Genomic DNA, 14,720 nt, shown 5'->3' with positions numbered 1-14,720 from the left:
CACCACCGCCGCCACCAGGGCTGCAAATGTATGCTGTCACCAGCTTGCTCTACTGCGCCCGTCTGACCGTCCCCCCCACTTCCAGATGCTCAGCACCTCCGACGATGTCGAGCGCAGCCTCCTCAGCGGTAGTCAAGTGGGCAATCGAAGGTGGCCCTCCTCCTGTCCTGTCCCTCTCCCTCTTATTGTGGGCTCTCTTCCTGCAATGAGGGTCACAAGTGGAGTTTGAGTGAGAATGTTGGAGTCAGTGTAGAGAATCCATAGCATAGATGCTTAGAAAGAGATAAAGATGGAGTGAGGTGCCAATACCAATGGCCCTCCCTGTGCATTGTTAGTTGTCATTGCCTAACAGTGATGGCGAGTATGAGGGGTGCATAGGAGAATAGTGAAGTGATTCTGTACATAGAGAGGGATGGTTAAGGGATGTAAGGGTAAAGTGGGTTGTGCAGGATTAGGCTGACAATGCAGAGTGCTGGTGATGAGAGGAGATGGGGAGCAGATTGAAGGGAAGTGTGATGTTATACTCGCTTTTGCTGTGCGTAGCAGGTCATTGAACCTTTTCCTGCACTGAACCCAGATGCGACCACACAAAGACCTGGCGCTCACCTCATCAGCAATTTGCGGCCAGGCTGCTTTGGTTTGCTGAGGAGGCTTCCTCCATCCGTTTGAGGGGAACAGTATCTCTTGGCTCTCTCTCTCTCTCTCTCTCTCTCTCTCTCTCTCTCTCCAAGAGCATGGAGGGAGTCGTCATCAAATTTGGGAGATGTCTTGGGTCTTGCAGTAGTCATTTTCAGAAGTGCCACATCGAGAAGCAGCAGGAAAGGATGGATCAAAAACAAGGCTGCATAGGCACCTTAAATGCAGCTAGCTGGCTGAGAGACGTTGGCAGAGGCGAGCAGCAGACCCAAACCCACTGATTAGGCCGGGTAGCATGCACGACTGGCTTAATCAGCTCACTTAAGCAAAAATTGTAATTCCAGGGCGGCTGAAACGGGCAGCGGGAGCGGGACCGGAACCCGCAAAACATCAAAGCCGCCTCCACTCGGAAAATCATGGCCTAAGTGTTTGACAACTACCTGATGATGATTTCAATTAGCTCACCGTCTCTCCTGTTCGGGTTGCTGCCGCGCTGACAAACATGCCCGAGGGATAGGTGCGTGGGGGGCAGGATGACGGTGGGTTTCTGACCACTTCAAGTTATTGCAAATTTCCCACCGGACCCGCCTCTGATCGCACCGGCACGGACCCCAGAAAAATCCGTCCTTTGTCTGGGCATGCTTCTTGGGATTGGGGCAGAAACAGGTTTGGATGGGTTCCGATTTTACATCGTCCCATATATTACAAAGTGCCTGGCTTTTACTCCCCAGTTTTCTTTTGGATCATCAGATATAGATTGTACGATTTGACTTTGGCTTAAAAAAAAAATCGGTGTGACGTGATACATTAAGTCTTTTTCCCTGTTACCTTTCTTTAACACTAAATAACACCACAATATACAAAGTCCCACAACCATATCAAAAAATCACTTAAGACTTCAAGTAAACTACTTTTAACCAGAACCCGAAAACTTCTTCAACAAACAAATAATACCAGTTCAACGCCAGTCCTATTGGCACTCTAATAACTCCTCGTTTTCACTTGATGTTATCCAACCATATAATGTCATTATCCTTATCCACAGTCTTCAACCTTTCCACAGAAAAGAAGCTGACCACTTTCTCAATTACCTTTTCCGGCCAGTGATTCCGCTGAGAAGAGCGCATGCGCTTCCTGTCCGGAAGCAAAGTTCGCGGAATGTGTCTCCTGTCCGGGAACAAAAGTCAGCGTCGGGTCGGGAAAAAATAACAGCTCATGATTTCTATACCAAATCTCATGATTTTTAAGATTTTATTTCCTGATCTAGGAAGCAGTGGGGTTGGCAGTACTGGCCTTTTGCTCTGAAATAATGAAATACTGTATTCATATGATAAATATTATGTTAATAACTGCAATCAAAAAACACATTCTTTAGAAGAAAAATAACAATTAGGAGGGTGATGAAGGTGATTCCGTTCAAATGCATGTATGTATCCACACCATCTAAATTCAAATCTAAACCCAGATAGTGTAATAAAAAGGTACTCTGAATCATTTTTCAGAGTTTAAAGGCTGCCATCAGCATGAGAAATTCAACAAGGAATATGTCAGCAAGGTTACTGAAGGAGTTTGAAGAAAAATGGGTCTGTCTATATGTAGATTAAATAACTTGCATCGCCAGAAGAAATACTTTTGAACTTGTATGTAGTGATTTTGGATTCGGCATCTGAAGTAGCTTGATTTTTGGATTGATTTTGATTCTCTATTCAGTTTGGTTCTCGTTCCCAACAAAATTTTCACTTAATGAGAGAAATGCTAAAATGATGGTTCTGTAATTAAGTTCATCTTCTTAAATAGTTCTTATTGGGTTTATACCTAGATAAAATGGAGAACCGTTTCCTGGGGCTTAAGCTTGCAGTTTCTTTTTGGACTCTTCATTTTGAGAACAGATGCAGGATTCCAGGCCTTTGAATGGATGGGGAAACAAGTACAGGTATGTGGAAGAAGAGGCATTCTCTGAAAAAACTTTAAGTGCACTGTACCTTTTAAGTATTTATATGATAACAGTCAATCTCCTATGGCATTGCTCTTGGTGTGTAGGAGGATAGGTTATTTTATGCTATCTAATATACAACATATCAGGGCCACTGAATTGTGGTGATTGAATAATTGACATTTTATTTTTATTACGAAGCATGGGAGTATTAACAATATTTGGGTTTAAATTCTGTGATTATGTTTACATTTTTTGTGGAATTTGTAATCAATGTTATCTCTGCTTTTTTTAAAGTCTTGGATCCTGTGGACAATGGTAGGGAAGCTGTTTCATGTACAGCTAGGTAGGAGGTGTGTAGAAATATTGAATGGAGGTGATGATCTGATTTAGTAATGTTGGAGGGTGGCCTGCTGGTATATCTGGTCTCAGCAGGCATGTCTGTCCCAAAGCCATGGAAGTGAGGCCTATTGGAGTTCAGCTGGGTTTCGGGCCTGGACCCTTGAAGCTCGAGGGGTGGGGTTCTAGAGGAACGATCAGACTCCTTTTGTGGGAGGAAGAATCCAACTCCCTTTCCCAACCAGCCAGCTTATGGCATTTCCTGGTTCCTGGGCAGGAAGGGGTGCCCATCAAATTGCTGAAGGCCGGCTCATGGATGTTCCTCCCCTGACCCCCTGTACATTTTGGGAGGGTCAGCAGTAGAGTTCCACAGTGGAATGCTGAGGTTGAGCCTTTGCTGATTGTCGAGGCTTTTGTCCGCATTTACTAATTTAGTAAAAAGGAAATAGGCAATTTAATAAAAATTAAAGCTAATTTAATAAAAAATTAAAGCTGATTCACTATTGGGGTGGAAAATCAGATAGACTGCAAAACATGAGCACTATTTTCTGTGCCCGATTGTCCTTGATTAACTCTTGTTGTGTGTTGCTGTGGATGGTGGCATTACCCATGTTGTTTATGTATTTCTATATTGATATTTTTTATATATTGCCCCAATTCTAAGTTTGTGGTGGGGTGGGGCGAAGCCCGGAAGTAAGTTCAGCACGTCTATCAGTGACGTTTTAGCTCAGCCACCTCATTATAATTTTACTTTCGGGTTTCCTGTCCAATCAGCGGCAGCGGGCGTAATGTGGACCCGCATGATGCAATCTCAACTCCAGTATTTAAAGGGAAAATCCAAAGATGCAAGTTGAAGGAGTTTGGAGTTGGGAGGAAGAGTGAAACAAATGTCAGTGAAATCCAAATGAGCAAAGGCTGTGTCCCGTTTCACTGACCCCTCCCTGAATGTGCTGCTGGGGACTGTGAGGAGTAGGAGAGAGATACTCTTCCCTAGCAATGGGAGGAAGAAGCCTGCAGCTGAGACCAAGAAGGCGTGATTGGAGGTTGCGGAGGAGGTCAGGAGTGTGGTGCAACGCTCCTGAATTCAGAGTGTAGGAAGCATTTTAATGACCTAAGCAGGTCAGGAAAGGTGAGTACAGTGGCACATTCACCTACATCCTGCTGTGCGCATCACCCCACCTCCTCACTCTGCCTTCTGAGCCTTTTCCAGCTGTCACCCGGTCCCACGCAACCCGGGACCGGCTTTTCCAGTGTGAAATTTCGCGCATGCAGGAAACTTTGAATGGGCTACGCAGTCCGTTAAAGGGGCCACGCACCCAAAACAAAAATTAGGATGAACATTGCTCGCCACACCCACTTACCTTGCAGATGCACCCATCCTTCTCTTTCTTTGCACTTCCTCACATCCCCCATCTATCCATCCACCACTCCCATACTCATCATAAGAACATAAGTAGGAGCAGGAGAAGACCATATGGCTCCTCAAACTTGCTCTGCCATTCAATAAGATCATGGCTGAACTTCTACAATTACTCCACTTTCCTGCCCTATCCCCATATCCCTTGATTCCCTTAGTGCCCTATCCTTATGCAATGTCATGCCGCTCCCTTGTAGTCACCCTCACCAAATGCAGTTCATCCATCGGATGAATACATGCCATTACACTCACTCAAGGTCAAGGATGTCACTGAACGGCTGCAGGGCATTCTGAAGAGGGAGGGCGAACAGTCAGAGGCCGTGGTTCACATTGGTACCAACGACATAGGTAGAAAGAGGATGAGGTCCTGCAACAAGAATTTAGGGAGCTAGGTAGCAGATTAAAAAGCAGGAGGGGGGGGGTGTTTAAACAACTTGGCAGGGGGAATGGGATACAGAGTGGAGCTATAGTAGGGGGTGATGCACAGCCAAATATAGAGGAAAAAACAAGTCGGCCTGGAAGGCAGAGCAAATATGTAACGGCACAAGAGTATGGCAAGGCTGGATGGCTATTTTAATGCAAGGAGTCTTGCGAGTAAGGCAGATGAATTGAAGGTGTTGATGAACACATGGGAGTATGATATTGTTGCCATCACAGAGACATGGTTGAGGGAGGGGCAGGACTGGCAGCTCAACATTCCAGGGTATAGAATCTTCAGGCGAGACAGAGGGGGGTGCAAAAGAGGAGGGGGTGTCGCAATATTAATCAAGGAGTCAATTACTGCAGTAAGGAGGGATGATATCTTAGCAGGTTCCTCATGAGGCCATATGGGTAGAACTTAAAAACAAAAAGGGGGCAAGCACTTTGCTGGGAGTGTACTATAGGCCCCCAAATAGTCAGGGGGAGATAGAGGAACAGATATGTAGGCAAATCTCAGAGAAGTGTAGAAATAATAGGGTAATAATAGGGGATTTCAACTTCCCCAATATTAACTGGGATAGTCAGAGTGCGAAAGGCTTAGAGGGTGCGGAATTCTTAAAGTGCACCCAGGAGAGCTTTTTGAGCCAGCATGTAGAAAGTCCTACAAGAGAGGGGGCGGTACTGGACCTAATTCTGGGGAATGTAGCCAGGCAAGTGGTAGATGTGTCAGTAGGAGAGCATTTTGGTGACGGTGACTATAATTCGGTGAGATTTAAGGAAAAGGACAAAGATGGACTGGAAATAAAGGTTCTAAATTGGGGGAAGGCTGATTTTAATATGATGAGGCAGGATCTGGCCAAAGTGGATTGGGATCAGCTACTTGTAGGAAAATCCACATCAGAGCAGTGGGAGTCTTTCAGAAAGGAAATAGAAGAGAGTACAACGCCAATATGTTCCCATAAAGGTCAAGGGTGGGACCAACAAGCCCAGGGAACCCTAGATGTCAAGGGATATACAAGAATGGATTAGGAAAAAAAGGGAGGCTTTTGGCAGATACAAAGGACTAAAAACAGTGGAAGCCCTAGAGGAGTATAGAAAGTGCAGGGGGGTACTTAAAAAGAAATTGGGAGAGCGACGAGGGGGCATGAAAAAACACTGGCGGGCAAAATAAAGGAAAATCCCAAGGTGTTTTATAAATATATTAAGGGCAAGAGGATAACCAGGGAAAGAGTAGGGCCCATTGGGAACCAAAGTGGCAATCTGTGTATAGAACCGGAAGATGTGGGTGAGGTTTTAAATTAATATTTTGCATCTGTGCTCACTATGGAGAAAGACGATGTAGGCATAGAAATCAGGCAGGGGGATTGTGATATACTTGAACAAATTAGTATTGAGAGGGAGGAGGTACTAGCGGTTTTAGCGGGCTTAAAAGTGGATAAATCCCCAGGCCCAGATGAGATGTATCCCAGGCTGCTGTGTGAGGCAAGGGAGGAGATTGCAGGGGCTTTGACGCACATTTTCAGAACCTCTCTGGCCATAGGGGAGGTGCCAGAGGACTGGAGAACAGCTAACGTAGTACCATTATTCAAGAAGGGTAGTAGGGATAAACCAGGGAATTACAGGCCAGTGAGCCTAACATTAGTGGTAGGGAAATTATTGGAAAAAATTCTGAGGGACAGAATTAGTCTCCACTTGGAGAGGTAAGGATAGTCAGGGGGAGATCATGTCTAACCAATTTGATTGAATTTTTCGAGGGGGTGACTAGGTGTGTGGATGAGGGTAGTGCAGTTGATGTCGTCTGCATGGACTTCAGTAAGGCTTTTGACAAAGTTCCACATGGGAGACTGGTCAAGAAGGTAAGAGCCCATGGGACCCAGGGCAATTTGGCACATTGGATCCAAAATTGGCTTAGTGGCAGGAGGCAGAGGGTGATGGTCGAAAGTTGTTTTTGTGACTGGGAACCTGTGTCCAGTGGTGTATCGCAGGGATCGGTGCTGGGTCCTTTGCTGTTTGTAGTGTACATTAATGATTTAGATATGAATGTAGGAGGTATGATCAGTAAGTTCGCAGATGACACGAAAATTGGTGGAGTGATAAATAGCAAGGAGGGAAGCCTCAGGCTACAGGACGATATAGACGGGTTGGTCAGATGGGCAGAACAGTGGCAAATGGAATTTAACCCTGAAAAGTGTGAGATGATTTTTGGGAGGACTAACAAGGCAAGGGAATACACAATGAATGGTAGGACCCTAGGAAGGACAGAGGATCAGAGGGACCTTGGTGTGCATGTACATAGATCCCTGAAGGCAGCAGGACAGGTAGATAAGGTGGTTTAAAAAGGCATATGGGATACTTGCCTTCATTAGCCGAGGCATAGAATATAAGAGCAGAGAGGTTAAGATGGAGCTGTACAAAACGCTAGTTAGGCCACAGCTGGAATACTGTGTGCAGTTCTGGTCGCCACACTATAGGAGGGATGTGATTGCATTGGGGAGGGTGCAGAGGAGATTCACCAGGATGTTACTTGGGCTGGAGCGTTTCAGCTATGAAGAGAGACTGGACAGGCTGGGGTTGTTTTCCTTAGAGCAGAGACGGCTGAGGGGGGACCCAATTGAGGTGTACAAAATTGAGGGGCATAGATAGGGTGGATAGAAAGGAACTTTTCCCCTTAGTAGAGGGGTCAATAACCAGGGGGCATAGTTTCAAGGTAAGGTGCAGGAGGTTTAGAGGGGATTTGAGGAAAAACTTTTTCACCCAGAGGGTGGTTGGAATCTGGAACTCACTGCCTGAAAGGGTGGTAGAGGCAGGAACCCTCACAACATTCAAGAAGCATTTAGATGAGCACTTGAAACGCCATAGCATACAAGGCTACGGACCAAGTGCTGGAAAATGGGATTAGATTAGACAGGGCTTGATGGGCCTCTTTCTGTGCTGTAAAACTCAGACTCTATCACTACATTATGCATTTGTAAGCGAACAAATAAGGCTTGCCAAACATTTCTTGATGAAGATGGTGTTCTTTTAAGCATTTGTTTTGTGGTGTCATATATATTAGATATGCAACTCTTATGTATTAAGCTTGATTAGTCATATTCTTTTGAACAAACATTTACGCAATTTAATTATTATGTTACAGATTTTTTTGAATTATACGGATGCTGGTTCAAAATTTATATTTGGTGAAGCATACACAAATCACTTTTTTGCATTTAAGGTCAGTTTAAAATGCACCTTGCATTTGTGTGATGTCTAAAAAGAGCTGGTGATGCCACAATTTAAATGCTAACATTCAGATTTCTTTTACTTTATCACTAGGTTCTACCAATAGTGATTTTTTTCAGTACAGTAATTTCCATATTATATTATCTTGGATGTATACAGTGGCTCATTTTGAAGGTATGTAAGTGAATACACTTTACAATTATTTTAAAGTTTGGTTGTTTGCCCTCTGTTGGTCAGATGGAAAATGCACTAAAACCCATAGCATTACCTGTGGGCTGATAGGTAGGTCATGTACTGATGTAGATAATCTCAACACTGGGAGAACCATAAATGAGGTATTCAAAAGAATATCTGCCTGACCTTGATAGAGGCCTACGCCAGAATTGGGGTGTAAATCAAGCTACTATTGAGGCCTCAGGCTTGCAGCTATGGAAAAGGCTACTGTTTGCAGAGGCCTTACTATTTCCCAAAAAAGCACCAAAAATGTCTCCAGCTCTAATCCACATCTAGCTGGCCTTGTAGGATGATGGTACCCAGACTGCTCAGATCCTTTGATCTGAGTGGGGTTGGGCTCAAGGCTTAGTGCCTACTTCTTCTGGACACACTTGCTAATGGGTGCCTGTCTGCTGTACCAAAAGGCAAATGAGTTGGAAGGCTCCGTTAAATCCTTCTGATCTCATTTGCATGACTGCCTTATGCTTTTGCCTGCTTCAGGTGCAAGTACTCCACCCCACCTGAAGGATCCCAGGAAATCCCTGGTGTTACAATTCCTCATCCCTTTTTCATCTCTTTTACGCCTGGGAACTGATGCTCCAGTTAGTTGTGGCGTGAAGTGTGCTGGAAGGGCTGAAGATTTTCATCCCCACTATTTGATTAGTGCTCCTGTTTCCTTCTCTCATTTCCTCAAAACTCCAAATACCCTGTCCTACATGGCCTTCCTACTCCTTACATTCCATTTGTGTTCAGATCAAAAATTATCCACAGTTAAGCTCTTAAATTACTCTTTCTTAGGACCTTAAAACTGTTATTTTCTTCCCTCTGTCTTTCCATCGTCCTACAATCTTCAAACCCAACCTAGGTGCCACCTAGCTGCTAGATACTGGCTTATTTTGCCTTTTTATTCCTTGCAACTTTGGTACCTAGCAATTTTGAACCTATATTTTGATTTCCCAAAAAGTACAAAACAAATTTTTAAGAATATCACTATATTTAAATTTCTTTGTAGCAATATTCCATGTGATACTTTACACTGTTTTCCATTGTTCAGATTGGCTGGATAATGCAAATTACCATGGGTACAACACCCACAGAGTCACTGGTGGCAGCAGGCAACATATTTGTGGGGCAGGTGAGTATTACTCAGATGGATAAGATTAGTAGAGTTTAGATTGGTTATTTCCAGATTTAAACATTGCAGGGCCAAGTTTTCTTCTCCCTCCACCTGGGCACCAGGCAGACAGCGTCCAACTGATTTGTGCTCCACCTGCAAAGACCTGAACCTACTTGTATTTCCAATTCAGGTCATTATCATACCTCCTCCATGCTTCTGGTACAGGCTGCTCCCGGCAGAGCCTTGTTGGAAATCCAGCCTCTGCCTTAGGCCAGAGAGGGCTTCCCTCCTGGCCTTGCTGCCTGCCCTTCTCAGATCTGAAGGGGATCAGGCACAAAGCTTATCGCCAACCTCTTCTGGTGCCCTAAATTTGGATGACTGCCTGGCGTATCAGGGATGAGAGAATTTGTTGGAAGAGTTTCCCAAGCAGTGGAGAAACCTATATTATTTAAAATAAATATTCAGCTGTGTTTTCAGTAATGCAAGTTTTCCCTCCGCCCTCTTCTCAACCCTGAACACCCATGCCTCCCGTCCCACACCCCTCTTCCCACCACCCGCTGAAACTGGATATCACTCACTGCAACTGGATTGCCCCCACCCCACCCTCGCTATTACCCCTGATCTACCATTGAGGCTCCCCTTGAAGTACCAAAGGCCAGGCTCCCCGGCACTTTTATGAGCTGTTTTTCCCCCTCCTGTTCCTCCTTCTACCTCTCGCTCCATTCACCTCCCATACAAACCACCCATGGCGTTTCTCCCCATTGTAAACCCCTTAAGAGGATTAAACATTTTATTTACAATTTGGTTCCCAAAAAATAGAAGTTTTAATCCTCCTAATGGGACAAGTGATGAGTGTTTCCAAGGGGCAAAAAATCTCTCTTTCTAGTGCTAAGAACATAGGAACAGGAGTAGGGCATTTAGCCCCTCAAGCATGTTCCATAGAAACATAGAAGATAGGAGCAAGAGTAGGCCATTCAGCCCCTCGAGCCTGCTCCGCCATTCAATGCGATCATGGCTGATCATCCAAATTCAGTACCCTGTCCCTGCCTTCTCTCCATATCCCTTGATCCTTTTAGCCTTAAGAAATATATCTAACTTCTTCTTGAATATATTTAATGAATTGGCCTCAACTGCCTTCTGTGGTAGAGAATTCCACAGGTTCACCACTCTCTGGGTGAAGAAATTCCTCCTCATCTCAGTCCTAAATGGCATACCCCTTATCCTTCGACTGTGACCCCTGGTTCTGGACTCCCTGGCCATCGGGAACATCCTTCCTGTATCTAGTCCTGTTAGTATTTTATAAGTTTCAATGAGATCCCCGCTCATTCTTCTAAACTCCAGCGAGTATAAGCCCAATCGACCCAATCTCTCCTCATACGTCATTCCTGCCATCCCAGGTATCAGCCTGGTGAATCTTCGCTGAACTCCCTCCATGGCAAGAACATCCTTCCTCAGATAAGGTGACCAAAACTGCACACAATACTCCAGGTGTGGTCGCACCAAGGCCCTGTACAACTGCATCAAGACATCCTTGTTCCTGTACTCGAACCCTTTCGCTACGAAGGTCAACATACCATTTGCCTTCTTAACCGCCTGCTGCACCTGCATGCTTACCTTCAGCGACTGGTGCACAAGGACACCCAGGCTTCGTTGCACTTCCCTTCTCCCAATCTATTGCCATTCAGATAATAATCTGCCTTCCTGGTTTTGACACCAAAGTGGATAACCTCACATTTATCCACATTATATTGCATCTGCCATGCTTCTGCCCAGTCACCCAACCTGTCCAAATCATACTGGAGTTTCTCGGCATCGTCCTTACAGCACACACTCCCACCCAGCTTTGTGTCGTCTGCAAACTTGGAGATATTACATCCAATTCCCTCGTCTAAATCATTAATATATATTGTGAATAGCTGGGGTCCTAGGACCGATCCCTGCGGTACCCCACTAGTCACTGCCCGCCACTCGGAAAAAGACCCGTTTATTCCAACTCTTTGCTTTCTGTCTGCCAACCAGTTCTCTATCCAAGTCAATACCTTGCCCCCAATCCCATGTGCCTTAACTTTACACGCTAATCTCTTATGCGGGACCTTATTGAAAGCCTTCTGAAAGTCCAAATACACCACATCCACTGGTTCTCCCTTATCTATTTTACCAGTTACATCCTTAAAAAGTTCCAGTAGATTAGTCGAGCACGATTTACCTTTTGTAAATCCATGTTGACTTTGTCCGATCCTGTCACTGTTTTCCAAGTGCTCTGCTATTACATCTTTTATAATAGACTCTAGCATTTTCCCCACTACTGATATCAGGCTTACCGGTCTATAATTCCCCATTTTCTCTCACCCCACTATTCAAAAAAGGTGGTAAACATTAGCTACCCTCCAATCCATGGGTACAGTTCCAGAGTCTATCGAATTTTGGAAGATGACCAGCAATGCATCTACTATTTCTAGGGCCACTTCCTTAAGTACCCTAGGATGTAGATTATCAGGCCCTGGGGATTTATCGGCCTTCAATCCTGTCAATTTCTCTAACACCTTTTCCCTACAAATACTGATTTATTTCAGTTCCTCCCTCTCATTAGACCCTATGTTCCCTGACACCTCTGGGAGGTTATTTGTGTCCTCCTTTGTGAAGACAGAACCAAAGTATGCATTTAATTGGTCAGCCATTTCTTTGTTCCCCATTATAAATTACTCCTGATTCTGACTGCAAGGGACCTACGCTTGACTTCACCAATCTTTTTCTCTTCACATATCTATAAAAACTTGTACAGTCAGTTTTTATGTTCCCTGAAAGCTTACTCTCATACTCTATTTTCCCCCTCTTAATTAATCCCTTTGTCCTCCTTTGCTGAATCCTAAACTGCTCCCAATCTTCAGGTGTACTGCTTTTTCTGGCCAATTTATATGTCCTCTCCTTGGATCTTATGCTAGCCCTAATTTCCCTTGTTAGCCACGGTTGAGTCACCTTTTTTGTTTTTTTATGCCAGACTGGGATGAACAGATTCTGTAGTTGATCCATGCGATCTTTGAATGTTTGCCATTGCCTATCCACCGTGAACTCTTTGAGTGACATTCCCCAATCAATCCTACCCAACTCTCGCCTCATACCATCATAGTTTCCTTTATTTAAATTGAGGACCCTAGTCTCTGAGTCAACTACTTCATTCTCCATCTTAATGAAGAATTCTATCATATTATGATCGCTCCGACCCAAGGGGCCTCGCACAACAAGATTGCTAATTAATCCTTTCTCATTACATAATACCCAGTCTAAGATGGCCTGATCTCCAGTTGGTTCCTCGACATATTGGTCCAGGAATTCCTCCTCCACAATATTGTTAGTAATTTGGTTAGCCCAATCTATATGTAGATTAAAGTCACCCATGATAACTGCTGTGCCCTTATTGCACGCATCTCTAATTTCCCTTTTAATGCCATCCCCAACCACCGCATTACTGTTTGGGGGTCTATATATCACTCCCACTAACGTTTTCTGCCCCTTGGTATTTTTCAGTTCTACCCATACAGATTCCACATCAGAGCCAATTACAATTGTGTTAATCCCTTCTTTAACCAGCAATGCTACCCCACCTCCTTTTCCTTTTTGCCTATCTTTCCTGAATATTGAATACCCCTGTATGTTGAGTTCCCAGCCTTGGTCACCCTGGAGCCATGTTTCCGTAATCCCAATCATATCATATTCATTTACCTCTCTTTGTGCTGCTAATTCATCCACCTTATTACGAATGCACCTTATTACGAATGCAGTTTACGAACTGTTCCGTCATTCAATGAGATCATGGCGGATCTGTGATCTGTGACCCAACTCCCTATACCCACCTTTGCCCCACATCCCTTAATACCTTTGGTTAACAAATATCCATCAATCTAAGATTTAAAATTAACAATTGACCTAGCATCAGCTGCTATTTATGGAGAAGAGTTCCAAACTTCTACCACCCTTTGCATGTAGACGTGTTTCCTAACTTCACTCATGAAAGGCCTTGCTCTAGTTCTTAGGCTATGCCCCCTAGTCAGAGGCTCCCTAGTCAGAGGCTCCCCAGCCAGCGGAAATAGTTTCTCTCTCTCTCTACCCTATCAGTTCACCTTAATATCTTAAACTTCGATCAAATCACTCCTTAATCTTCTAAATTTCAGGAAATACAACCCTAGTTTGTGTAATCTCTCCTTGTAATTTAATCCTTGGAGTCCAGGTATCATTCTAGTAAATCTACGCTGCACTCCTTCTAAGGCGAATATATCCTTCCTACGGTGTGGTGCCCAGAATTGAACACAGTACTCCAGGTGTGGTCTAACCAGTGCTTTGTATAGCTGCAGCATGACTTCTAACCCCCTGTATTCTAGTCCTCTAGATATAAAGGCCAGCATACCATTAGCCATTTTGATTATTTTTTGCACCTGTCCATGACATTTTAATGATCTATGTAAATGGACCCTGTAGCTTCGTTGGACCTCCACTGCTTCTAGCTTTTCACCATTTGGAAAGTACTCAGATCTATTGTTTTTAGGTCCAAAGTGGGTAACCCCTCACTTGCCTATATTGAAATCCATTTGCCACAGTTTTCCCATTCACTTAATCTATTAATAATCTCTTTGTAATTTTATGCTTTCATCTACACTGCTTACAATGCCACTTATCTTTGTGTCATCATCAAACTTGGATATGTGGCTCTCCATCCCATCATCTAAGTCATTCATAAATACAGTGAATAGTCTCCTAACAAGGTCAATAATTTTCCCTCAATTCAATGAGCTTCAACTTTAGCTGACAGTCTCTTATGAGGGACTTTAGTGAATGCCTTCTGGAAATCCATATAAATAACATCCATACATGTCCACTACTTTAGTCACCCCTTCAAAAAATTCAATCAGGTTCATCAGGCATGGCCTACCCTTTGCAAATCCCTGTTAGCACTTCTGATCGGCTGTTAGGTGTTCAGTCACTCCATCCTTAATTATGCACTCTAGTAATTTTCTGACCACAGATATTAGTGCACCCATCTGCTTCACTAATGTCCTTTTAGGGAAGGAAATCTGTCATCCTTACCTGGTCTAGCCTATATGTGACTCCAGATCCACAGCAATGTGCCCTCTGAAATGGCCTAGCAAGCCACTCAGTTGTAACAAACCATTACAAAAAACAATAATAAGAATAAAACTGGACGGACCACCTGGCATTGATATCTGCACCGGCTTCGGACACGACAACGGCACACTAAGCCCAGTCGACGCTGCAAAGTCCTCCTCACTAACATCTGGGGACTTGTGCCAAAATTTGGAGAGCTGTCCCACAAACTAGTCAAGCATCAGCCTGACATAGTCATACTCACAGAATCATACCTTTTAGCCAATATCCCAGACTCTTCCATCACCATCCCTGGGTATGTCCTG

The 14,720-nt window shown here is 44.2% G+C and overlaps 1 protein-coding gene across 3 annotated transcripts in view; it reads left to right on the top strand.

Annotated features, from left to right (window-relative positions):
• LOC147124345 (solute carrier family 28 member 3-like) overlaps positions 1-14,720 on the top strand; it is a 159,239-nt gene that overhangs the window by 47,823 nt on the left and 96,696 nt on the right. For all 3 annotated transcript variants that reach the window (XR_015078083.1, XM_085985264.1, XM_085985259.1), the window contains 4 exons: positions 2,456-2,569; positions 7,882-7,959; positions 8,061-8,141; positions 9,235-9,315. Coding sequence is in view for 2 of the 3 variants with exons in the window: in XM_085985264.1 (XP_085841390.1) it covers positions 2,456-2,569; positions 7,882-7,959; positions 8,061-8,141; positions 9,235-9,315 (354 nt within the window). In the remaining variant the exon portion in view is untranslated. The remainder of the gene's footprint in view (positions 1-2,455; positions 2,570-7,881; positions 7,960-8,060; positions 8,142-9,234; positions 9,316-14,720) is intronic.

This window comes from Somniosus microcephalus, chromosome 1 (genome assembly GCF_052327205.1).
Source record: "Somniosus microcephalus isolate GS21.2 chromosome 1, FLI_Smic_1.0, whole genome shotgun sequence".
NCBI classification, from domain to species: Eukaryota; Metazoa; Chordata; class Chondrichthyes; order Squaliformes; family Somniosidae; genus Somniosus; species Somniosus microcephalus.
The sequence above is the reverse complement of the archived record's forward strand: the minus strand, read 5'-3'. Positions and strand labels throughout refer to the sequence as shown.